The 27,305-nt window shown below is 47.1% G+C and overlaps 1 protein-coding gene across 1 annotated transcript in view; it reads left to right on the top strand.

Annotated features, from left to right (window-relative positions):
* Positions 1–27,305, top strand: part of DIPK2B (divergent protein kinase domain 2B) — a 40,948-nt gene that overhangs the window by 2,010 nt on the left and 11,633 nt on the right. Inside the window, exon 2 of the mRNA XM_026513347.4 lies at positions 5,923–6,187. Within this exon, the coding sequence (XP_026369132.1) occupies positions 5,923–6,187 (265 nt within the window). The remainder of the gene's footprint in view (positions 1–5,922; positions 6,188–27,305) is intronic.

Here is a 27,305-nt window from a genome sequence, read left to right as displayed (position 1 = left end):
CCCCCCACCACCCCGCTTCTGTGCGTGCTCTCACTCTCTCAAATAAATAATTTTAAAAAAATAATAATAATATAATTTTAAAAAGGAAACCAGTGTGCAGGATGGACTGGTTGATGCTGGCAGGGGCAGCTGGACCAGTTCTAGTCCAGGAGAAAGGTCAGTGGGATCAGGGGCAGGAAGGATGCCAGTGGGTTCAGCTAGAGAGTCATTTGGTTGACCAACTCCATGTGACAGAAAGTAAAAGATGGAAATGTTGGAAGCACACACAAGATCTCCATCCCGCCTAAGAAATGGGATGGAGAGGACCAAGAACACGGGTGAAGTGGAGCTGATTCCTCAGACAAAGGAGGCGGGGAGAATACGGACAGATTTTCCAACAGGAGGGAGGGCCATTATGGGATTCAACTGAAGGAGAGTCCCAGGTTCACATCCTCCTGGAGGTAACGAAACAAGATTGAATGAATCGTGCCGTTGCTCTTTGCCAAGTGGCAATAAATGAAGTTTTTCTCACCAGGCAGGTATTGGCCAAATTCAGGAAGCATTTCCCCAAATAGGTTTGTGTTCCATTCAAGTTCAGGATATTACCTCAGCTCCCTCAGAATTTATGTTCCACGTGCGCCCGAAAGGGATGTGTGCAGAGACAAGCAGGAAAGGCCGGGGCAGGGGGGTTGGGATTTAGGGCTCTCCATGTTGAGAATGCACATTCCTCAAGCACAAAGCCCCAGACAGAGGCCGTAAGTGGGTCTGGGGACATGGACTTGTCTATAGTCCTTTACAGCATAAGCAACTCTTTCCTTATTTTAAAAAGTAATATCTGTTTATTTTAGAATTTTCCAGAAATATTGAAGAAAGCACAAAATGAAAATCATGTGTAATTCTTCCGCCCAGAAATCACCCCTTGGTTAACATTTTGATGTATATCGTTGCCACCTTTTTTTTAAGTATGGATTTAAAATTTTTTTCAGAAAGATGTGATCATACTATGTACCCTCTTCTGTAAACTTTTATTTAACAGTATGTCAGGAACACCTTTCCACATTGTTAACTATTCTTCGACGTCAGCCAGAGAAGCATTTTTCTAGATATGTCTCCTTTGGCAAGGAAAACAAAAGTAAATTAAACTATTTGGACTGCACAAAAATAAAGTCTTTGCACAGCAAAGAAAACCATCAACAAAACAAACAAAAAAACCCACCAAATGGGAGAAGCTATTTGCAAATGATACATCCACCATTTGATTTTTAATGGCTTTGTGGTTTTCAATCGCATCAGTCAACCATAATTTATTTAACTAATCCACTGTTGTGAGACAACTAGGGTTTTTTTCTTTTCTTTTCAGTATTATAAGCAGTGCTATGTTGAAAATCCCTGTTGCTAGATTTTTGGGCACATCAATCATTCCTATGACAAACTTCCAAAAGTGGAAATTTCTGGGTGGCAAAATATAGCGCATTTTTAGGAGACTTTATATATATATATCCCCAAATGGAGATTTCTAGCTATAGAGCTCACTTCTTGCTCGCTCACAAATAGTTACTATTACTACTATTTTTAGTTCGTATGTCTTCTGAGTTGAGCCTTTTTTTCAGGCTTACTGGCTCTTTCTTTCTTTCTTTCTTTCTTTCTTTCTTTCTTTCTTTCTTTCTTTTTTGGCTTTGGATTATTCTTTTATTTATTTTTTAATTAATTTATTTTTTAATTTAAATTCAATTAGCCAACATAGAGTACTAGCCATTTCTATTCCTTGTTTGCTAACTTGTCTACAAGTTCATATCCTTTGCCTCTATTTCTAAGAGTCTTTGTTCGTCTTGTCCATCTCCAAATATTTTCCCACTTTTACAAAAGACTATGATGATACCTTAGGAAAAAGCCCAGCCTGAACTCTCAGATGTTTGGCTGACAGGCTAAAACCAGGCAAGCATTAGCATGCCAGGCCACGTTCTCAGTAAGAACTGGACAATACTCGTTTGTTTGGCAGCAAAGAGTGAGCCTGGGAAGCTGAAGACCCGTCATTGGTAGAGGAATGTCATCTTTCCTTCTAACCCTTATCTTCTCTTTGGCAAGAACGCTAATGATAAATCCGATGCCTCCCATACCCAACCGTTAACCTTTGAACATTACGATGTTTTCAGTACCAGTTTTCCCATGTGTTCCGTGTGGACTTTCAAATCCTGAATGAAAAAAGTTAAGGGAAGCCAGAAAACAAGAGGAAACCTGATCGATGTAGTCTTCCTGCTGAAAACATGCCTATCGGTGAAATCCTAAGCGATCATGCCAGTTGGCGAGATCTACCAGGAACTGATCGATCAGGAATCATGTATGTGCAGGTCATAGGTTGGGAAGAAAGGTGGAAGTGGGGGACTTAGCAGCAGTATTTCTAATCAGAATTACTCCTAGGGATTCCTGGGCTCTCACCAAGACAGGTGCTTTCCCTCCCCTTCCTTACTGAACTCACTTGGCCTTACATCCCCACCCCCCACTCCCAGAGTCCCAAAGGAAGTTTAAATACTTCTGAGTAGTGGAGGGCTCACAGTCAAGTAAGTAAATCATTAGGCTTGCTTTTGCCTTCTCTTCTCCCTTGCCCTCATCTGTCTCTCATCTCGGAAGATGATAGTAATTATTGCTTTAACTCACTTCCTCGAATCAATTCAGAGGTCTCGGGAGATGCAGGGTCCCAGAGTTTATGGCAAAAGCATCCATGTACACATTCTGCCATCCACACATCCGCCCATGCATCCACCCAACCATTCCTCTGCAGACAGCCAGCCGGCCAGTCCTCCACGTATCCCTCCACTCACTTATCATCCATCAATACATCCGAATACCCACCCACCCAGCCAGCCAGCCAGCCAACTAAAATGCACTGGCACTAACTTGGTGCCCAGCCCTCTGCTAGGCATTGAGCGACCAAGTTGAAGAAAGCCCAGTCCTAGCCCCGCAGGAGTTTACCTTCCATTGGGAAGGCAGTGGTGACACTGGGAAAATAGAAGAAAGTATCTCAGACAAAGGGATGGGCCCATGACCCAGTGAGTGGAGGGGCATAGGCCCAAAACAATGTGCTTAGCCAAGGATGAGCACTGGTTGGATGAGAACAAAGCAAGGTTGTAGGGGGAGCAGCAGGAGATGGGCCCAGAAAGAACTCTGTAAACTGCTCTAAGTAGTGTGAGCTGTGTCCTAAGAGCTTTTGGGAAGACACTGGATGTTTGAAGGGCTCTGGGCAGAGCTGAGGGATGGAGAAGAGAAAAGGGAGGCAAGAAATACTTCCGAAGGCATTTCTACAGACTTAGTGCTTGATGGGATGTAAGCATGAGGAGCATACAAGAGAAGAGTGTCTTATTGTCATCGCAATATTGTTATTATTGTGTCGCTCTGCCCCACACCTCTCCCCTGTCCTCTATGTTGAGGGGTTCGGGTGGATTGGACCCCATGACCTTTTTGCTTGCTTCCAGCTCTGGAAACTATGATACTGCTAGCCACAGCCCCTGATAATATTACCTACCAATCTGTTCCCACAAACAAAGTCATAAAAAGGATGACAGGGCGGCCAGGCCATGGCAAAGCGCTTGAGATTGCAAGCTCTGGAGCCTTGAATGCCGCTTCCTCCAATTTCTGGTTGTGTGACTTTGGACAAATTACTTCTCTGTGCTTGTTTCCTCATCTGTATGGTTAAGAACAGTGCTGACTTCGCAGGTTTGCTGCCAGCTTTAACTGAATTAGTACACACGAAGCATTTAGCATGGTGACTGGCGTGCTTAAGTGTTTCATACATGCGTGTTGCTACGATCAATGTCTAAGAGAGCCACCTATCATAAATCCTCAGTCACAGGCCTTTCGGGGGGCTGAACCCCCAGGAGCAAGAGCAGCTACAGGAATCTCAGAGGGGAGGATCATTCCTGAAATTGCCCGTGAAAGTGATTCACTCTTAGTTCACAATGTTTCATTCTTTCATTTTTTTTTAAGATTTTATTTATTTATTTGAGGGAGAGGCCACAAGCTGGGGAGGGGCACAGGGAGAGGGAGAAGCAGACTCTCCACAGAGCAAGGAGCCCGATGTGGGGCTCGATCCCGGCACACGGAGATCACGACCGGAGCCGAAGGCAGACGCTTAACCCACGGAGCCACCCAGGCGCCCCCACCATGTTTCATCTTTTTAAATAGATCTGTGGCAACGTTGTGAAACAGAATTCTTCGGGCCTACTTGCACTGCAGTGTGAACGGCTCTACTGCACTGTGGAAGGTGCTAACTGCCAGGTTCCGCTGGGAGCACCTTCTTTGAGAAGCTTGCAGCCTCTTAAGGTGACGCTGCATCATATAAGCGAGAAAACAAAGCAGTGTAGAGTTTGGGGCCAATCAAAATGCTGATTCCCCCAAAAGTCACGATCATGAGGTTGTCCAGTAATGCCCACTAATAAGAAGTTCCAGAGTCTTACTTAAATTAACTACAGAATACGTCTCAGAAGCCTAATTGTATTAATCGGGAAAGTAAACGTTACCTTCCTAATTTTTCCTACATAAATCAGAAGCTGTCACATTCTTCCCTCATGAGAATGTTGGCATGCCGCCAGAAGAATGACGGGAGAAAAGGGTCAAGGTGGGGCCTCGGAAACCAGCGATGGGGGCTAGGCCAGTGCTTCTCCCCCGGGGAGGATGAAGGACTGACCAGGCCATTGTGTGGCATTACACACCTCTTGGATCCCAGGTGGCTTTGAATTTGTGATAGTTTACCAGCCACTGTTTGCTGTGACTTGGTTGGTACGGATGACTGAAATCTTTGGACTGAAGGCATAATCGATGGGGCCACTTAGGGTGGAATATGGAGAGGCAGTTCTCCTCCGAGTGCAGGCCCAGAAGCCTCTTCAGGAACTACAGTTCCAAGACCCAGCCATCGGTCAGAGGGTGGACTGTTTCTAGAACCAGTGTCGGGAAGAGGAAAGATCATGGGTTCTGCTGACCGACGGCCCCAGGTCTGCACCTCTGCTCGGCAATGTATTGTCTGAACTTGGGCGAGACCCTGAAGTTCTATAAGCCTCAGTTTCCCCATGTGTAAACTGGGGATGGGATATCGAGAGAATCTAAGGCACCAGCGTGTATAAAGCTGCCATCTTTACATGGAGAAGAAGTTCAGAAAGCCATGGCTAGTCTGTCTTTCTTTTTTTTTTCTTTTTTAAGGGTCATGGCTAGTCTTTCTGTGCCAGCTGCATGAAAAGGATAAAGTTTGTCTGACGTGTATCACCCTCACCTTTTCTTTTTTCTTTTTTTTTTTTAAGATTTTATTTATTTATTTGACAGAGAGAGAGACAGCCAGCGAGAGAGGAACACAAGCAGGGGGAGTGGGAGAGGAAGAAGAAGGCTCTTAGTGGAGGAGCCTGATGTGGGGCTCGATCCCGGAACGCCGGGATCACGCCCTGAGCCAAAGGCAGACGCTGAACGACTGCGCTACCCAGGCGCCCCTCGCCCTCACCTTTTCTGACACCACAAATTTACTTCCCTGAGTTTGAGGAAACAAAAGTAGTATGCTCACAGAAAGAGTTTGGAGCCCCGCCCCCCCCCAAGTCGAAGGAGGAGAAATGCATGAGACGGGACGTCGTCTCCTGTCTCCTGTCTGTAGTCTGTTGGCTGGTCTTTCCTTGGCCCCTGATTCATCCCTCCAGCTCCAGGCAGATCCTAAAAGGGCTCTTCTGGGGACGCCTGGGTGGCTCAGTCCGTGAAGCGTCTGTCTTTGGCTCAGGTCATGATCCTGGGGTCCTGGGATCGAGTCCCGAGTGGGGCTGCCTGCTCTCCGGAGACTGTGCCTCTCCCTCTCCTTCGGCCTGCCGCTCCCCCTGCTAGTGCTCTGTCTCTCTCTCCATGTCAAACAAATAAATTTTTAAAATCTTTAAAAATACATATAAAATAAATAAAATAAAAGGGCTCTTCTTCCAGGTTTGACAGCTGGCTGGCCTCCCCCCTCGGACTGCCTCCCGACTACTTGCCTTCTTACCCTGCAAATTACTCAGATGATTCCAAAACCTGGCGCCCCGTGGAGGTCTCCAGACTGATCAGCAAACAGCAAAGTGACATCTCGGACAGGAGAATCTGTGCCTCAGCAGCAGCCCCAAAGACCTGCAGCATCGAGCGCGTCCTGCGGAAAACCGGGAGATTCCAGAAATGGCTGCAGGCCAAGCGCCTCACACCGGACCTGGTGCGGGTGAGTGTGCTGGTCGTGGGGGTGGGCGAGAAGGGGGCGAGGTGGAGGGAGGCGTCTATTCTCATCTCACATCTCCGTGTGGGGGAAAAGGAGTCCTGGTCTGTCTGAAGTGGGACCAAACCATGTCGCAAAGCAGAGTGGCTTGCAACAGGACGGTAACTAGACAGGTTTAGTTATAGGGACCCTTCCCATGGCCATCCTCCACTCTCGCTGATGTGACCCTCCACAACTGTTTGGGCAACAGTTTCTGGCTGCTACCTCTGGTCTGAAAAAACAGGCGGGATGACCCTCACTGACCCTCCCCCGGCCAAGGTTTAGCCCACCTACAACCTTCTTGGGGGACCTTCGCCAACCTCGCTTGGAAGCTCTCCTAGATACCCTGTTTCTCCATCCAGAGAGCCCACTTCGAACATCAGCTTCCTCGTCCAATTCCCACCATTTGGAAGAACTGAACGTGAGTCCCGACAGAAGCAGGCTCTGGTAATACAGCTCCCTCTTCCCATCTGAGAGCTCCCACTCACCCCCCCGCTCCCGAGTAGGCTGCCTCCGGGCCTTCAACACACTGCTGGTGCCCTCATACCCTGCATGGGTCCCCCCCCCGTCCTGCACTATCGTCCCCAGGATCCTGCTTTTACACCCAAACCAGCACAACCATGTACTTCCCCACACACCCCACTGGGCCCCTGATGGCAGAAGATGCCCCCTCGGAGGACTGGAGAGTGTCTCACCTTCAGCCAAGATGGAAAAGAAGAGGCTCATCCCAACCTCCCAGCCATGACAAGCCTGGAAGGCTCGAACTGGCCCCCTGGGGGGGGATGCCGAGGCCACCTCTTGCACTCCCCAGGCCACAGGCCCCCTTCATGTGGACACCTGAGGCTGCCCGAGGGACTTCTGAGCATTCAGACCTTCCCTTGGCCTCTTCAAGATGAGGGACACCAAGCAAAGAAGAACCACTGGTCCCTGGCTATGTCGTCCATGTCACAAGACTACCTGGCTTTGCTCTTGGGTGGTGTGGCCACTGCTTTGCCATCAGGAGGAATCAAGCTGCGGGTAACATGGCTGCCATCTGACATCCAGCTGCCCAACGGGAGCCTTTTGCACTCTGCACTCTATGAATCTCACTGCCATGGGGTTGGGAGAGAAGGAGCCAGAGGAAGTCAAGCTGTTCCCAGGCCAGGGAGGTGGTGGCAGGGTCCAACATCCGGGTCTTGTGCAGGAGACAGGAAGCAGAGGCTCAGGTGAGAAGAACCCTGTGCAGGGGTGCTCAACATTGAGCAGAACCTGACAACAGAGGACAGATAACGAAGTCCCCATTGTGGTCCATACCATCGGGATAATCTCGCTGTGCCTCTCTTTCTGCACCTGCTGACAGACCCTCCACGCCCTGGCCTGCGTACGGGCCACCTGCCATTTGCAGGCTGGCCACAGCAAGGACTGAGCCACAGGAAGAACCAACGTGAGACCTTTTCCACTTTGCCTCAACTATGTGCTCAGGAACATGTTACAGCCACACAATGGAATATTATTGACCATAAAAAAGAATCGAGTGCTGATACCTGCTTCAACACGGATGGACCGTCAAACCATTACACTACGTGAAAGAAGCCAGATGCAAAAGGACAAATATTGGAGGACCCCGTGTATAGGAAACGTCCAGAATGGGCAAATCCATAGAGAAAGAAGGCAGACTAGCGGTTGCCAGGAGCTGAAGGGGAGAATTAGGAGTGAACGCTGCATAGGCACAGGGTGTCTTTTGGGGATGATGGAAAAATTCTGGAGTTCGAGAGGGGTGACAGTTGTACAGCCTTGTGAGTATACTAAAAGCCATTGAAATACGCACCTTAAAATGGTTAGAATGGTACCTTTTAGGTTCTGTAAATTTCACCTCAACTAAAATTAAAAAAAAAAAAAAAGGAAGAATAAGCCCCACAGAAACTTCACCAACCCTGTGACTTCAACCCCTTGAAGCCCCAAGAGGTGATGGGCAGCTAATCCAATAATTTAATTCACGCCAGGATGTTAACAGCTAAGAGCATTTCGCTGTTTGCGCTCTGCGAAACCATTTGTGTGTAAAACCAATACGGTATTACTCGTACTTGTCCATCCCATGACTATCTCACACCTTCCTAATACGTCCCTGCGTCTTCCCCCCTGCCCACAAAATCCAGACGTGCCCCCAGAATCCTTCTCAATGATGATCCGAGCAAGCAGCCTGTTTCAGAGTGACCATTCAGCCCAGATTTGGCCGAATGGCTCTGCCGGCTGCAGGAACTCTCTCGACCACGACTTGAGTGGGTGTTCCCCGAATTTCTGAAAAGCCACTTTCCGACCGGGATCTAGGCCAGGGCCGTCCAGAGTGTGTATCTCTGTGCATATGCCGGTGTGTGTTTGGGGAAAGGAAAAGGGGCCACAGGGAACCCACAGGTTTGCTCAGAGAACTGACAAGGGAGAGAAGAGACACAAAGAAATAAAAGAAAATTGAAGGCAGGGGGGATGTGAGCGGTGCAGGGCCTTCCGAACCTTGATTGCGAGTTCTGCTTACGAATAAATAAAGTCCACTTGGATGAAAAGCTCCAGGAATCACCATCAGAGGCTGAGCCACGGAGCCCGTGGCTCCCCCCTCCTGCGGGGCCAAGCCCTGCTTTGTGTTAAGGACACTCTCTTGAGCCACAGGCCGCATACTGCAGCGAGGAACCAGAAAAATCAGCCAGAGGGTGAAACGATGCAGTATGTGTGTGTGTGTGTGTGTGTGTGTGTGAGAGAGAGAGAGAGAGAGAGAGAGAGACTTATGCTAATAAAACTGTGACTTTTCTCCTTCTAAAAACTGCATTGTTCTGATGGGAATATCCCACAGCCTAAATTACTAGCCCACAGATAGAACCACAGCCAAGAACACCACCCAGTTTATCACGATGTGCTTGTCCAAAAAACCACAAAGAAAGCTTCCTCTGCTATGTTGCTAATCGGAGGAAAACACATATCCCCCAGTGTGTCCCCCTCCCATCCCCTCAACTCCCGGCTGCCTCTGACATTGTTCTAAACACAGACCCTGTTTTTCCCTCCAGTGGGAATGGATTTTGTGGCCGCCGCGGAGCCTTTTCTCCCACCAGATGGCAGCCTAGAATGTTCAGGCAGCTTCGTTCAAACAAGGATGGCTGGCAATTTCACCTTCTCCGTCTTGGTTATTTTTTTTAAAGAGATAGAATTAAGGGCAGTAAGCAAATTAAGCAAAACGCATGTTAACCATTTAATCGGAATATGGTTTTAGAGGTAAATATTGTGCTTAAAATTAATTCGAAAATTAATTACGGGGTGTTTGCAGGACCTATGCCCTGGGAGGGTATCAGGGTGTCGAGACAGGCTCCCTGCACTCTGGGAGATGACGCCCCAAGGGGGCGGGGACCCATTGTGATACGAAACAGATTATGATAACGTGTTTGAATGAAGATGAAAATCTTATATGAATCGCAGCTAGTTTTCAGACCATAAAGATTTTAATCTCTCACAGGCTACCAGGTCAAGACCCTTCCAAAAAGTTACATTTGTTTTTTGGTTTGGTTTTTTAAAAAATAACATGGCCAGATTGATGCTAAAAAAAAGAAAAGAAAAACAGCTGATTGGTGGCCATGCCATTTTCACACAGAGCTAACATGGGAGTCAAAGATGAAATGAATACTAATGGAAAAGGACATATAAGCTACTAAAGGTGCCTGGCCAGCCCCACATAGGTCAATATTGCCGGAACATCAGCACACACCCGCTGGCTGAACCGTCTTAGGAGAGCAGAGGCCCTTCCGGGGCACACTATGGTCATGAGACCCTGCTCCCCATGACCCTTGGGAAGTCGTCATGGTGCTTTGTGTGTCGCCCATGGGAGTTTCAGGAGCCAACTGGAGAGAGATTACAGCGTGGATCTGAGCCCCGCCCAGGCCACTCTCTGTTGACAGTTGAAGCAACTAAGGCTTTGGATCATGGGATTTGTCGAGGGTTCCAAGCACTGAGACTTCATGACCTCGGCATTTGTGGCAACCACGTTATTTGGAATGGGATAGAGACTGACCTATTCATTTCCAGGCCTCCATTTTATATAGGCTCATAGGAAAGGGACTAAGACATCACTCAGCCTGTCTGCTCAAATGAGTCCTAAATTACTCCTGAGGGACCTCACGAATGAAAAAGAAGACAGTGAAAGGTGTTCCCCACCTTGACGCAAACAAGTTGGGAAATTGAAGAGAGGCAAGAGAAGACTCAGGGAAGGCAGACGTGAGATGAGTCACCAGGAGTTCCATCATAAATAAATCAAGCCACCCTTTGTTCTTGCTACGATTTCTTCCCTTGCTATCTCAATTATCCCTATTTTGATATGTGCTGGAACAAATGCTTTTTGCTTGGCTCAGAAGCCTGAGAATTGACTGTGCCTCTGCATGGGGCCACGTGATATGAAGTAAACAGAGGTTAAACTAATATAGCATATAAGAGTTATCTATAAAGACATTGACTCGAAAAAATTAATGATGAAACTAATTGAGAAGTTGGTTGTCTTCTCAAAACAGTTCATTAGGCCACAGAGCTCTCGATAAATTTTCAAAAGTAGAACTAACATGGACCACTTTCTCTGATTAAAAGGCAATAGCAGGGGCGCCTGGGTGGTTCAGTCGGTTAAGCGTCTGCCTTCGGCTCAGGTCATGATCCTGGGGTCCTGGGATCGAGCCCCACATCAGGATCCCAGATCAGCGGGGAGTCTGTTTCCCCCTCTGCCTCTCCCCGTGTTTGTGCTGTCTCTGTCTCTGTCTCTCTCTCAAATGAATGAATAAAATCGTTTAAAAGAATTAAAAAAAAAACAAAAGGCGATAATATCAGACATTAACAATAATAAAAAGGGGGAGAAAAAAGAACCCTACCAAATCTGCAATTTTAAAACATTGTCTTTTGAACGACAAAGCAAATAACTGAAATTGTAATTATATCAAGAAAATAACAATGATTAAAAAGTCTGTATAGCTCCAGTCTATGATTTAACCTTTGCCAAATCACTGCTCAGGGAACTGGAAACCAATCCCGTGTTGTGTTAGGCAGCTGTCGGTACAAGTTTGGGCATTAATGTGGAGAAATAATGCAAAAAGATATAAAAATGAGGAATTACATGTCAATTTGGTCCTGACTCAGGGCCACTTATAACAATAAAAAATTTTCCAGTTTTGCTAGCCCTTCTCCCTAAGGATTACCAAGAATTCTATGGAAGACTTGATTTGTAAGCCTTTCTGGTGGATTAAGTGCAAAACAAATGTATTTATCCCTGGTTTATATATAAGAGAGCAAACTACAGTGCAATTTAGCAACCTGTTAAAGGTCAAGATAGATTTCTACCCACTGAACCATACGCGTGTCATAGACTCTTGGGATTGAAAGAAACTTGAAAGCTTACCAACTGAAACTCGAAATATTTGCATCCTTTATCTTACCATACAAAACGGGAAACTCACGACCTTCAGAAACAGCCTATTCCTTCTTTGAAGAGAACAAATCATTAGAAAGTTCAGCTCAAATCTGTCTTCTTGTAGCTTTCACTCATTTAAATTATTAAATTATTTTTTATGTAGCTCCTTGGAGTTACATATGACTTTTCCCCATCCCATATATTTGCCCCCTTGTTCCTGGCTTCCCAGTCTAGATAATCCCCAATTCCCTTTCCCATCTAGGTCATTCCCCTCAAATTGATGCACGTTAAACATTGTGTCAGCTAAAACCCCTGCTACAGCTAGATCTTAGTTTTCAAGAACAGAGTCTTTTATTTATCCCGTTAAATATGATCTTCTTAGATTAAATCCATTACTCTAAGAGCCTGTCAACTCGATTCTGTTACTTATCATGGTCACTATCACCCCAACTACGTATCACCATCTGGTGTTGATGAAAAAAATTTTTATCTAGGTCCTAGTCATAAATAAAAATGTTAAACAGAGCAGGGAGAAAGACCAAGTCTTCTTTCTCTATGGGGATTAATCCATTAATTCTCTTTACTGTGCCTCACTGAAGCTGTATATTCTAAGTCTATTGCATTTCTTGGATTAAAAAGCAAATAATCAGATCAAAGAAAAAAAGTGAAGTTAGTCCAAAATGATTTGATTAAATGAATCCTATATGGTAAAATATAGCTCTTTTCAAAGTTTTTAAAGCAAAGGAGAAATTATACACTTAAATGTAAAAATCCTAAGTGTGCAGCTAGATGAAGTTTTGTGTGTGTTCACGCACGTAGCCATGATCCACATTAAGACTGTGAGCATTTCCAACCCCTCGGAAGGTTCTTTCACATCACTTCTCTAAAAAGACACCCCGCCCAGAGGTAACCAATGGTACTGTTTTGTTGAGACTCTCCTGGGTTGAGCACTGAAAGACCCACATCCCAGGAAACCTCTCAGTCCCAAGCAAACTGGAACCATTGATCACCCTACCCCCTCCAATGGTAACCACTATTCTGACCTAAATCACCATGAATTAGTTTTGTCTCGTTTTGAACTTCATTTAAATGAAATTTGCACAGTATATAGTCAGCATGGTGCTGTGCTATTTATCCATGTTGTTGCGTGAATCAGTAGTTTGGGTTTTTTTTCATCACAGTATAATATTCCACTGTGTGATGATGTCACTACTTATGCATTCCATGGTTGATGAACATTTGGGTTGTATTTAGTTTGGGTGAATTAAAGCTGCTACAATCATTCTTAGATATGTCAATTGGTGAATATGAGCATACTTATGGAAGTAAAACTGCTGGATGATGGCACGTACGTAGGGACCCATTTAGTAGATGCTACCAATTTTCCAAAGTGGTTGTACCGATTTCCTCCTTTTAGCAGTGGAAGAGAGAGTTCCATTGTTCCACATCTCCATCAACCCTTGATATTGTTAGTTTTTCGTTTTCGTCATCTTGGTGGGTGTCTAGCAGTATCTCATTGTGTGGTTTGAATTTGTATTTTTCTCATAACTGATAATATAGAGACCTTTTTCGCAATTTTTGGCTGCTTTGATTTTGTCTTTTGTAAAATCCTGGGTTAAGTTGTCCCTTTTTTATTGGGTCATCTGCCTTTCTTACTGATTCCTAAAAGTTACGTTTATATTCTAAGATACGAGCTCTTTGTTGGATACATGTATTACAAATATCTTCTCCCAGTCCACAGCTGGCCGTTTCGCTTTCTTAATAGTATGTTTTGATGAATTGAAATTTTTCATTTCAATGTAGTCCAATTTATTCACTGTTTATTTTAAGGTTAATGCTTTCAGCATCCTGATTATCCCATGGTCATAAAAGTATTCCCCTGCTTACTTCTAGAAGCTTCCATGAATTATCTCTCATATAGAGCTCACTAATCATATGTTCTGCTGTGCCCAGTTTGGTGTTAACTCTGGTCAGTAAGTTCTTAATTTCAGATATTGCGTTTTGTATTTCTAAATGTCATGTGTTTTTTTTTATAGGTTCCAATTCTCTGTTGAAATTCTCTCTATTAATTTTGTCTGTCTTTTCCTCTTTTCTCTTAAGATCTTAATCATAGTTGCTTTGAATTCCATACTTGCTAACACTGGATTATTTCTGCTTCTCCTTCTGCTTCTGCTGGTTGTTTTCCTTTTTCTTGATTGCCAATTAGTTTTTCTTGCTTCTTCACATTTTTCGGGAATTTTTTAAATGTATGCTGGATTTTAAGGATAATGCATTGTAGAGGTCCTGATTTACATTATCTTCCTCCAAAGATTGTTGACTTTTGTTCTAGAAGCCAATTACACCGCTCACAGATTACCAAAATCCAGGGTTTCTCCATCTCGGAGCTATGGACCTTTGGGGCCAGATTATTCTCTGTTGGGAGGACGAAGGTGAGGCTGTCCTGTGGACGGTAAAATATTTAGCAACATGCTCGACCCCCGCCTGCTAGATGCCAGTAGCATCACCACCTCCAGTGGAGACAACCCAAAATGTTTCCAGATGTTGCAAAACATCCCATAGGGAGCAAAATTGCCCCCTAGTTGAGAATCACAGCCTTAATCCTGTTGAGGTTGGGGTTAGACTGTGTTCGTGTCAATCTTCTTCGTTGTTGCTCTTGCTCCTGGGACATGGTCCTTGCTGGTAGGACATGATCTTTACTCCTGGAGTGTGGCCTTCCCGAGGTCCAGTCCAAAGCCCAGGGTGCTAAGATGTCTGGCTCAAACTCCAGCCTCCATCTTGCCAGCAGTATGCAGCCTCTAAAATCTCTGTTCGAGGATACAGCCTTCTTCTGTGGTTCTCTCCTACGCCTGGAGTCCCATGCAGCTTAGGAGTTGGCCAAAGCCCTGGCAGGCACTTTTACATGTATTTGGGAAGCTCCTTCTCTGTGACTTTCTCCTTGATAGGACCCTGCTCCCAAATCCCAGCCACTCTGGCAGCCCCCAAGCGCTTCCCTTACCCAGCAAGACTCCTCGCCACAGCTTAGAAAAAGCCCTCAGGAAAAAGACTGTGGGACTCTGGGGCTTGGCTCATGTGCAGTCTTTTTCTCAAGAACCACGGCCCTATGTTGGTCGTGGTCCAATGCCCGCAAACTGCTGTTCTCTAGATTTCATCCAGGTTTTAGAGCTATTTACAGTAGAGGGGTAAGTCTGATACCGGTTGTACCGCCGTGGCCGAAACTAGGAATCTCAGAATGATCTACTTTCCAGGAGACAAACAAAACAAAACAAAACAAAAACCAGAACAAAAACAAAAAGCAAAACAAAACAACAACAACAACAACAACACCTGGTCCTATTGCATTCATATTATCCAAATCCTAAATAGAGCTATTAAAGCCATCTTTCTGGCTTTTGAGAATCTCACCTTATTCTAAAAGGCTTCTGCATTTTGGATACTATTTCCAGGCTGAAGGAAGTGCAGGGAACACCTGTGGCTTACAGCTCGGCATAAATGAAAGGAGGGGCGCCTGGGGGGCTCTGTCAGTTAAGCATCTGCCTTCGGCTCAAGTCATGATCCCAGGATCCTGGGATCGAGTCCGGAGTCGGGCTCCCTGCCCAGTGGGGAGTCTTGCTTCTCCCTCTCCCTCTGCCCCTCCCTTCTGCTCATGCTCTCTCTCTCTTTCTCCCACAAAAATAAATAAATACAATCTTTAAAAAAAAATGAAAGGCACCAAGCCTAGCATGGGAGTCGGAGGAGAGCCCGACTTAAAAATACACTTACAGCAGACCAGAAAGGCACTTTCTATAGAGTACATGGCATTGGTTTCCGTTCCTTTGGTTTTTGCCTCTCCAGCCAGATGGGGTGCTGCTTGAGGGCAGGGACGGCTTCTTAGTCATCCATGGGTTCCCTCACCCATGTCTGCCATGGAGTAGACACCTCACAAATGTTTGGGAGATGAAGGAGTGATAGAATGAGTGAATGGATGGGACATCCCTCACCGCCCACTGTTCATGGCTTCAGGGTGACTTTCAGTCCCTACCAGGGCTAACTCCCTGGGCTAACTCCAGAGGCCAGCAGATTTCGGAGTCTCCAGAAGTCCTGACTTTCCCCCAAAGAACATCTTTACTGGCTTGACCCAGGTGTTAGCAAGTCTGAAAGTATCATGGTTCCTACTCCTTGGAATATGACTCTTGATACTGGAAAAGTCTAACAGATTCAAGGGAGGAGGGATGGTGACACGGTCTTCCACGAACACTCTCCAAAGCTTGATCTCACCACTGTTATCTTGGAAGAGAGACAAGTAGGACATTTTGACCCAGAGCCAGAGAGGAAGAAGTAGATGGAGAGACTCTTGCTCAGGAGAACAAGGGGTGGTTCCTCCAGGGGGTCGCCTGATAAGCTGGGCCAAGCACTTCTGAGGGCTGTACTTCAAAGGGAGGGTGAGACACCGAAAGACCAATTGACCTTTCATCGCTCTTTCTCCTAGGGTCCTCAGTGCCTCCCTACTAAGAGGTTTCGGGAAGGTCAGTGGTCCAGGGTGACCATGCATCTAGGGCCCCAAAAATGGCACTGGGTGCCGTGGAGACCTTCTGCACACCGTCCTTCGGACTCAGCAGGTGCTCGTTTAGACGTGGCACTTTCAATTCTGGGGACAAGATAGCAGACAGCACGTATGCTTTTGGTAGGGAGGGGAGCTCCTAAAACATAAGTGACTCTTTGTGTTAACCAACAAATATGGCTACCTTCTAGTATTTTGAGATCGGCATCATCTTTTCAGCCTAAAATGACCATCCTTTCCTGGGGTTCTGGGTCTAAGGAACTCTGTATGTGAAGCTACCTGATTTTTATATGGCCGGATGGCTGCAGTGACGTGCGTACAGTCACGGGGCTCACCCCGTTCTTAACACTCACTGTTCTTGGGTCCATCTGTTCTCTCTGTCCTCCCTGAAGTCCTGCCCATAGCCCAGTGGGAAACAATCTACAGCCTCCCCTTCCAGTTGTCCGTTTAAACTTAATGCCTCAAGCACTCGTGGCGCTGGAGGCCATCAGATTGCCTGAGCATATTTTCCCACAGGAGGTCCCCGTGACAGATCCCCTTCCCTCTGCCTAGACCAGAGAACTCTTTCAACCAAGTCCTTCTACACAGCACCCTCAGCACTTCCCCGTCCATTGGGAGGTAGCCAGCCTTCTGGCCTGACTCAGAGAGCCCTGTCACCTGTCTCCCCTGGCCCCACCTCTGCTTTCCCAGACACATCCTCAGCCCGGCCACCAGCCACCACAGCCACCCTCCCCCCCCACCCAAATCCAGGTCTTTCCCTTCCCATTCAATTTTTAAATCTTACTTTTTAAATGTTTTAAAAAGATTGTATTTATTTACATGGAGAGAGAGCGCATGAGCGAGGGGAGAGGCAGAGGGAGAAGCAGACTCCCCGCTGAGCAAGGAGCCCGATGCAGGACTCGATCTCAGGACCCTGGGATCACGACCTGAGCCAAATGGTCAGATGCTTCACCGGCTGAGCCACCCAGGTGCCCCTAAATTTTATTTTTATTATCAAGGTAACATATATTCATTATAAAAATTTCTAAATTATATATGTTTTAAAATCCATAAGGAAGTGGGGGGAAAAATGACTTAGAACCCACCTCCCGGAGGCAACCACTGTGAACACATTGGAGTTCTCCCTTCTAGTCTTCTTTCTAGTCATAGTAACCTAATTAAAAAGAAATCAAAGAATTATCAGTTGAATAAGTTGAAAAATGATAAGAATAATCTTTAAATATATGGAAAATGCAGTATATGGAATGTTACACGTTCCTCTGTAATTAAATATGGTATCACATACTCTCCCCTGTATCATTAATGGAGAGAAAAGTCTCCATGAGAGACACAAAGAAAGGCCACGGTGTTGGGGTGGCTTTGTAACATGTCACCTTGGCCTGGCTGAACTGCATTTCCCAGAATCCCCTTCCCTGTTAGTTTCCATTTCCAGTGGGCTACAGAAAGATTTCACTGGGAGTTTTGAAGGGCAGAAGGGAAACAGTGACCACTTTGTAGCTCACACACAGTGTCCCCTCTGCTGGCTCCCCTTGCTGGGGTGAGGTCAATTGTGTGAGGTCAAATCCCCGTTTTTAAAAAAGAAGAAAAAACAACCTAGTGTTTCTGCTTCTCTGATTGAACCCTCAGCGATAGGGGTGGTACAATCTCGACAGAGAGGGGCTGGGGAGAAACAGAAGCCTGGAAGCCCCTCCCCCAAGCAAGCACAAGGTTAGTTTGAAGGTTTTCCTGACGATCGGGATTCTCTCTGAGCTTCCTGGACCACAGGACCTTTGCACAGCAGAAGCCACAGAGCTCCCACGGAAGTTTCTGCAAGGTTGCATGCACAAGTGAATTGTCAGAAGTACTTGGCGTCCTGTCTTCTGATTAAAAAAGAAAGGTGGGGCTGGGGACCCCAGCAGCCCATAAAACGAAATGGCCCAGTGGAGAATTACGACCAGCCTTGGTGTACGTGACTCAAAATGACAGACCATGAAATAATGTGTTTTCATCTGCATCAGCAGCCCCGTCCGTCCCAACTATCAGCTGAATTGCCTGCCACAAAGATTATTTCATCTGCCACAGTGAAAAATCTTTGAGCAGCTCACAAATTCCACAGTGGCAAAGCCTGGGGCCCCAGACTGGGGAAGATGGAGGATGAGATGGGACGAGAGAAAGAGAGAGACTCCAATAGGAGGACGAAACTAGCCACCACTCCCCTAGGCAGGGTCATCCAAGATGTTGGCTACCCCATGGAAGAGGGGGCCATGACTGCCACCGAGTGAGCCTCAGGCTGCCGAAGCTTTGACAGCAAGGAGCACAGGGAGGCAAGGAAAAGAGGAGGCCTGATCACAGCCTCTGCATCACAGGTACCATGAGGGACACCGTGAGGAATTCAGCGACAGTGGTCACCTATGCACCACAAATGGCGCACGTCTTCTAAAAAGAGACAATTGCTTGTAACTTACTCAGGGATCAGAAGTTGCAGGGATCAGAAACCTCCTTGGAACAATTCAAGTATAAAGGGGGGTTCATTGTGCCGGAAGTACATCCACCTGGACCTCATGGAAACTGGGAAGATCTAAGGCGCCTACTCAGCCCATCTCTGCCTCTGGGGCAGACTGGATCCCCCTGTGTGGTCATGCTCCCTGTTCCTCTCCAACGTGATAGGACATAACTGTTCCCAGACCCACCACCGGCTGCCTGGCTCAGCCTCCCAGGAGCTGGGGGTTGGAGCAGACGCCCCGAGTAAGGGCTGTCTGGCACATTCATCCATCCGTGACCAAGGACGTGCTTATCCAGGACCTCCCAGGTGTCCGCCCCAGACTGGGAGCTTAGGAGGTCACAGAAGTGTTGGTATTCAACGTCCCTGTCCACAAGCACCTGAGAGCTGAGGCACGATGGGGCCTGAGGACCAGACTCCAGGAGAAAGAAGAAAATGAGGGCTTGGTTAGGTCAGGAAAGCTGCTTAGAGGATGTGTGATCTGACCTGGGAGGGGAAGGACGGGCTGGGGGAAATGTCCATGGTAGATATTTCAAAGAATAAAAGAAACACGTACCGGGCAAAGATGCGGAAGCAAGAATAAGGTTGTGAATGTGGAAAGTAGTTAAATGTCAAGGCCATGATCACAGTGTGCGTCCACAGCAGTGGGTAGCATTGTAACAGGCAGGACTGGGAGGCAGGGAGTGTTGACGTTCATTCTGTAAGACAGCAGTTCTCAACCTTGAGTCTGTGTCAGAAGCTTCTGGAGGGCTCGTTAACACAGGCACCGCTGGGCTCTGGCTCCAGAGGTTCTGATGCAGCAGGCCTGGGGCAGGGACCGAGAATATGCATTTCTAAAAGACAAGTGACTTGAGGACAGGGGATCTTTCCACAAATGGGCCGAAAAGTAGTAGGCAGGGTGCATGGACAAGGGTCCACAGTGGGGTCGAGGAGGCTGGGTAGCAAAAGTAAGACAGGGCCATACACACACAACAGCCGCCAGTGAAGAAAGTAGCCAGGGGCTGGGGGGGGGAACATCCAAGAGGTACCGCTTCTGCCACTGGCCAGACGATGCCCAGGGCTCCTGGGGAAGTGAGGACGCCTGGCATCCAGGTCTTGCCCTTGAGGCCCGGGACTGCTAGGGAGAGAAAGCTAACAGAAACCCTGCCCGAGGAAAGAATGTCACCCAGAGTTGGAGGCCCTGTTTTACATGGAAACCAGAGCTCTGCCACAGCCGGGCCTTTCTGTGCCAGGGAAACATTCCATAGCCTGCACCCTGCCCCACGCCCCTAAACCTGTTTTATTTTTTAATTTAATGTGTTCACATCGATACAACCTTCCTGGGGAGGTTATCCACTCGGAGGGGATCCAAAGTGAACTCCAAATTCTGGACCTGCTCCTGGCTCATTTCTGGTCTCTGCTTCTACTCTTCCAAGCCTAACTCGCCATCAGTGACTGACCTGTAATGGACGGGAATTGATAAGTGCAGGCAAACACTACAGAGAGAAACTTCCCAATGGGGGAAGGGGCCGATGATAGATCCACCGTATCATGACGTCAAAGCCACATCGAAATGATGAGGAGACCAACTACTGTACAAAGTGCCAGTGACAGTGGCTGAGGATGATGAGCCGTGCCTGTAAAGGGGCATGCCAAAACTTTTTATTTTTTATTTATTTATTTTTAAAGTTGGCTCCATGCCCAGCCCGGAGCCCAACTTGGGGCTCGAACTTCTGACCTGAGCTGAGATCAAAAGTCGGACGCTTAACTGACTTGAGCCACCCAGGGGCCTCTAGATGTCTAAACTTTTTGAGTCATCCAAGCGGTTTCTATCAAATAGTCGCTGTGGCAGCCGGCACTTGCAGAACGAAAAGTTAACAAACCAAGAACATTCACATAGGGTCGGGGTTCCAGATGAAAAAACAATTAGAAAGCATCTCAGTAAAAGGGAGGAAAATCCGTCTACTGGAGCAGGAAAGAACTGTGAGCTGTTTCTTGTAAGAACAAAAACCAAATGGGTTTTCCTGGCTTTGAACACAATGCAGCTTGAGGAAACATTCTGTAACTTTCAGCTTAATTACCCGGAATAACCGGTACAGTCCGTGAATCATCATTGTTTTAATTACGACACACTGATTAACTCTGATACATAATTAACCTAAACCCTGCTTCACGAGCGTATTTAACAACTAAATCATGTAAAAGGTGTTCGGGTGTGTAACCAGAAAGTCAACTCAAAGAGGTTTATTAGCACTCGAACTTTCTCTTTTCCCCCCCCGGGTGCTAGGAGAGTTTGAGAACAGTAAATTCACTGAGAGTAAAAACTCGTTAGTTTGAGATTTCCTTCAGCCCTCCAAATCGAGCCGGTCAGGGCAGCCTTCTCACTAGAAAAGCTGACTTCTGATCTTTTCTTCTTTTTTTTTCTCTCTCGTATCACTGCATTTGTGTATTTATACATCCCCACATAGAACGATGGTAGCCTCTGGGGGCGGTAACGGGAGCTCTTGTTCACTTTCACACTGTATGATTCCATATTGTTCGAACGTCTGACAATGAACGTGCACGGCATGGCCAACTTTGCAAGCCTCTTCCCTCCCAGTGCATGGGAAAAAGTGCACTGCTTAACCACTCTCTATAGACAGTGTGGGCATGGCCTGTGGCTTAATCCATTGATGGGGAAGATGGTGGTGACCCTGGAAAAGGTTCACCAGGGGCACCTGGGTGGCTCAGTCGGCGAAGTGTCTGCCTTCAGCTCAGGTCATGATCTTGGGGTCCTGGGATCAAGCCCCACGTTGAGCTCCCTGCTCAGCCGGGAGGTTGCTTCTCCCTCTTCCTCTGCCCTTGGCCCCTGCTTGTGCTCGCTCGCTCTCTGTCTCTCTCTCTCTCGTAAACAAATAAAATCTTTTTTATTTTATTTTTTATTATTATTATTATTTTTTAAAGATTTTATTTATTTATTCGACAGAGATAGAGACAGCCAGCGAGAGAGGGAACACAAGCAGGGGGAGTGGGAGAGGAAGAAGCAGGCTCATAGCGGAGGAGCCTGATGTGGGGCTCGATCCCAGAACGCCGGGATCACGCCCTGAGCCGAAGGCAGACGCTTAACCGCTGTGCCACCCAGGCGCCCCAAATAAAATCTTTTTTAAAAAGGTGGGGTGAGGAATAAATTAACTAAATAAAATAAAAAGGGGATAAAGTGACTTGAGTTAGCACATCTGGTGTCTTTAGCACGTGTGTCATAAGTTGTGAACATGAAATCCTTTCTGTTTGCCTTGTTTTTATGTTCGGTAAAGCCTTAGAAGAACAGATTCTGAGAAGTGAAAACTAATTCTCATTCCGACATGGCGCTTTCCACTGGTCAGCTGACTATGTCCTTGGAAGGAGAGGTCAGAGTCCTAAAGCCAGCTGTGCCTTCAGCCATCTTTATGACCTCAGTCTGCTGACTTCCGGTCTTTACAAAGGAAAGCCACGCTTCTTGCCTTAGATTCTCTTCCTGAGAGCAGCTAGTGTTCTTTTCTTCTCCACATTTACTTCCATCTGAGCAAGTGTTCAAATATGTTCAGTCATGGCAAATCTTTGTCTTCCAAGTAATATTTGCTTTTGGGAAACAGCCCAAAGTCTTCCAGACCCAAGTGGGACGATTAATACGGGAAATGAGCTTGGGGCTAGGATGGCTATAAGGCACCCACTGTCTTCCTGAGTCCTCCTGCCATTCCTGTGAGGTAGAAGAGGCACTATCATCTCCTTTCACATAAGAGGAAACTGAGTCTCTGTCGGGCCAAGATTCCAATCCAAACCCATTGCCCTTCCCTCGTGCCTCAATGAGGCCACCTTCTTGTGGGTTGGTGGACTGTTTGGCTTACCTGGGTTCAGCGAAACCACTCTCTGGAAAAGCGGTTTGTGGTAAGGCCATCCCCGGCCTAACACTGGGCCTGGAAGCTCCTGGGACCTGAGGCAACTCTGGCGTCTGGCAGCCATGCATCTAGCACTTCAGCCAGTCTCTCCTGGGCTCCCAATTACCCTGGTTCATGGCGCCCCTGCTTCTTTCCACAGCTCTTCCCCATCCCCCGTTTCTCAGATGGATCCCAAATCTAAATTCCAAAACAAAGTCAGAAAAACTGCCTTAGCTCTTCACTGGTACCTCACTCGCACCAGGCACCCCCAATCCCATCAAAGATGGCGTCGCCCTGTTTGCCTAAGCATGCGGCCATGGAGGGGCAGGCTTCAGCTAGACGGTGACATCAGGCGTGGAGAGTACCATGGCTGGTTAGAAGGTGCATCTGTAGGGGTGCCTGGGTGGCTCAGTCGTTAAGCTTCTGCCTTCGGCTCAGGGCGTGATCCCAGAGTTCTGGGATCGAGCCCCACGTCAGGCTCTTCCGCTGGGAGCCTGCTTCTTCCTCTCCCACTCCCCCTGCTTGTGTTCCCTCTCTCGCTGGCTGTCTCTCTCTCCGTCAAATAAATAAAATCTTTAAAAAAAAAAAAAAAAGAAGGTGCATCTGTAATGTGGCAGTGATGACGCTTATACTGAGGACAATGATGGTGACAATGATTTGTACCATTTGCTGAATGTAAAACACACGCCTCTCGCCATGCCAAGCCTTTTGCATGCATGTTCTGTGAGGCTTGCTCTGCGCTCAGTTTTCAAAGAGATAGCGGGACAAGAGGTAGTACTTCTCTAGTCTTTCTACCATGTGATAATGGACAACATAGCAGCATAACTTCTGGCACTATTTCCTGGCCAAAATAACTAAACGGGCAATCCTAGTATCTTCACCCATCCCTGACCCAACATAAGAAGTATAAAAACGGAGGCATCTAGGGCGCCTGGGTGGCCCAGTTGGTGAAGCGTCTGCCTTCGGCTCGGGTCATGATCCCAGGGTACCAATAAGCATAATGATCTTTAAAGAGTCGCTTCCCTTTCCTGGTTTTTACCTTCGTATGGCTTATCTGGAAAATGGGAGCATTTTGCTAGATGGCGTGATAATACAGTCTACCATTTGCATTTGCCAGCATGGGTTATGAAAATTAATGTCATTGCATTCTCCACAAAATTTTTAAAAGATTTTATTTATTTATTTGAGAGAGAAAGAGAGCGAGAGAGAGCACAAGTGGGAAGGGGGACCGGCAGAGGGAGAGGGACAAGCAGACTCCCTGCTGAGCAGGGAGCCCAACACAGGGCTGGATCCCAGGATCCTGAGATCATGACCCGAGCCTGAGCCGAAGGCAGACGCTTAACCGACTGAGCCACCCAGGTGCCCCAATTTACCACAGATTTTTGAAGCCCTTTTTTAAGCAATCACTCAGTTTCCCGGATGGTCACCAGGGCAAGAGAGAACTAAAGGCTCAAGGTCCCTGCGTATGTCGAGATAGCGTCCATGAAAAGGCTTGCCACAGGGCCTGACACTTAAAACTTCTACTAAGTGTTCCTCTCCTTTCCCCAACCATGTCCTGCAACCATGTTTTCCGATCGTGATCACCACAGAGGCTTCTGCAGCAAGCAGCTCCCATGCCATCGTCCCAAACCCACCGGGAATGGGCAGCGTGTGCGTGACATTCTCTGGTGGTCGGCGGTCAAACCCCCAGCTGAGACGTGGGCCCCTGCTGCCATCTTCCACTTCTGGTGGGAACACTCAGGCCGAGCAAATCTCACCCATGGGCTGGAACTTGAGAAGGAGCAGGGGCAATTCTGGCATGAGGCTTGCAGACCATGTAACTTTAAGTTGTGGTCTGCTTGGAGGGGAGAGCCCCTTCTAGCTCCACATACGGATGAACTCTCTTATCTCTAGCTTCTAGAAAGGAACAACAAGCATAGCTGTTTTACTTCTTAATACCTCCAACAGGGTCACGAAATGTTTGTCTAGACGATTTACCATCAGTGATTCTGTTCTGGTAAGAACCCTTTACATGAGGACAGTCCTGGTGGCTGGTGATGTGTTTTTGAGCCAACACACTCGAGAATGTGGGTAAAAGCCAACCGAAGCTCAAACAACTCATTGCGGAAGTTACGTCTTGTGTCCTCTGATTTCACTAGAAGCTTCAAAGGTGAAAGCAAATCTAGATTTCGATCTCGTTGCCGTCACTTCCACAACGAACAAGTGATTTTCCCTTAGCGGAGTGTATAATCTTTGTGTAACATATCTTATATAGTATATTAATACATTAAATACAATGTTAATCATTTATTAATGAATATTAATGTGGTGCAAATGATTAATATATTTTTGCATAATCTATATATATAACATACAATATTTTATATATGTATATGTATATACATGTATATGTGTTTGCATATATATACACACGCACATACAAGCAGATTTATTTCAAGGAATTGGCTTATGCGATTATGGGGGCTGACAAGTCCCAGATCCACAGGGCAGGCCAGTAAGCCGAGTCCCCTGGGCGGGAACTGACACTACGATCGACAGGCAGAATTTCTTCCTCCTCCTCAGGGAAACCTTCCTTATGCTCTTAAGGCCCTTCAACTGGTTGGATCAGGCCCACCCACTTTATCGAGGATGATCGCCTTTCCTTTAAGTCAACTGACTGTAGATATTAATCACATCTACAGAATATCTTCACAGCAACCCCTGGATTGGTGTTTGATGGAATAACTGGGCACATTAGCCTGGCCAAGCTGGCACATGAAACAGCATCTCAGGGACATACCCAGTAAATTTTATTGTCTGACATACAGACCGTTAGGGATTGTGCTGGAGAAGTGTGACCATCGCTCTCTGTACCCTCTTGCACAGAAGGCCCCTGTTAGATGACAGTAGAGGAGAGCAAAAGCCCAGTCACTAGCTCCACACGGTCAAGACTTTGACCTGCTGGCTGGTTCCCTAAGGGATGGCACCAGACCGGAAATAGAAGGATGAGAAATTCAGGTGGGCATGGGAGGGGAGGCGCAACAGAGGACCAGAGTTTGGTTGTCCTTTTGCCTCTCCTTGGAAGGTGCTGAGTTAGCCTTGTAGCCCACGTACACGGAAGGGAGGAGTGACTTGGAAACTCCAGAGCAATGGGCCATCCCCCAAAAGGCTGTATGGCTTCGGAATGAATCATGATTTTATTGAAAAATGTTTAATTTCCCAATTCTGTTTGCCATTAGCCAATATTATTGTGGGCTTGCGCGTGGCCAGCACAGGCCGAAAGGAACCAGATGGAGCCCCACTCTCTGAGTGGGACCCTGGGCAGCAGCTGCCACCACTGTAAAGGGCATCAGGGTACAAGACAGTTTTAAAGCCTTTTCTGGCTATAGGTCGAGAGATGGCCCAGAACCTTCTCTGCAAATATATCACTTGTTGCCATGTGACAAACCGCTTCAAAACTCGGTGGCTTAAAACAACAACGATCATCGGTTTTGCTCATAAATACGCAATTTGGGCTTAGAGGGGAAGGCTCCCCAGGCTCCACTTGGCATCCGCTGGGGCGGCTCAATGCAGCGCAGGAGGAGCCAGTTCCAAGATGGCTCAGTCACGTGGCTGGCAAGTCAGGGCTGGGCACTCCACTGGGGTGAAGGCTGGGGATCTTGCTTTCTCGCCGTGTGGCCTGGGCTTCCTTACAGCCTGGTGGCTGGGGACAGGAGAGAGTCAAGGAGAAGCTGAGTCACCTTTCAGGGCCAAAGCTCCGAAGTCATGTAGCATCACTCCTATAAGTGTGCCAGTCACTAGACTCCAGTCACCAAGGCCAGTCCGGATTCCAGGGTAGGGAATTAGACTTCACCCTTTGATGGGAGGAGTGTCAAAGAGTTTGTAAACATGTTTTAAAACAACCTCATGGGGTGCCTGGTGGCTCAGTCAGTTAAGCATCTACCTTCGGCTCAGGTCATGATCTCAGGGTCCTGAGGATCGAGCACTGAGTCGGGCTCCCCGCTCATTGGGGAGTCTGCTTCTCCCTCTTCCCCTGCCCTTCCTGCCCCCTCCTGGTGCTGTCTCTCTCTCTCTCAAACAAATAAATAAAAGCTTTTTAAAAATTTTTAAAAATAAAGCCACCTCGGCAAATGATACCTCTGCTGTCCACATTTATATTGAGTACCACCTCTGACACCTCCGTTTTTCTTGCTCCTCCTGCCCCATCCAGCCAGTCACCAAGGCTTATAAATTCTACCACCAACAAATATCTTCAAATCTGTTCATTCTCTCATCTCACACCTGGAGCACTGCATCTTCCTGACTTTCCCACCTCCACTCTTTCTTCCTGTGATATTTAGGATTATGTTCAGCTGCATATGACAAAAAAATCCAAATAACAGTGGCTTAAACAAGATCAAAATATACTTCTCTTTTACATAAAAGAAACTGATACATAGCTGTCCAGGGCTAATGTAGTGGCTCTGTGATTTTCGGGGATCTGGGCTACTTTCATTTTGCTGCTCTACAATACTTAGTATGCACTGGCCCAAGATGGCTGCCGAAGCACCAGCCATCATTTCCACATTCCAGCCAGGGGAAGGGAAAAAAAAAAAAAGAATGAAGAAGGAGGGGCACCTGGGTGGCACAGCAGTTAAGCGTCTGCCTTCAGCTCAGGGCGTGATCCCGGCGTTCTGGGATCGAGCCCCACATCGGGCTCCTCCGCTATGAGCCTGCTTCTTCCTCTCCCACTCCCCCTGCTTGTGTTCCCTCTCTCGCTGGCTGTCTCTATCTCTGTCGAATAAATAAAAATAAAATCTTTTAAAAAAAAAAAG

Source organism: Ursus arctos, chromosome X (assembly GCF_023065955.2).
Source record: "Ursus arctos isolate Adak ecotype North America chromosome X, UrsArc2.0, whole genome shotgun sequence".
In the NCBI taxonomy this organism is placed as follows: Eukaryota; Metazoa; Chordata; class Mammalia; order Carnivora; family Ursidae; genus Ursus; species Ursus arctos.
Note: the sequence above shows the minus strand (reverse complement) of the source record. Positions and strands in the feature narration are given on the sequence as shown.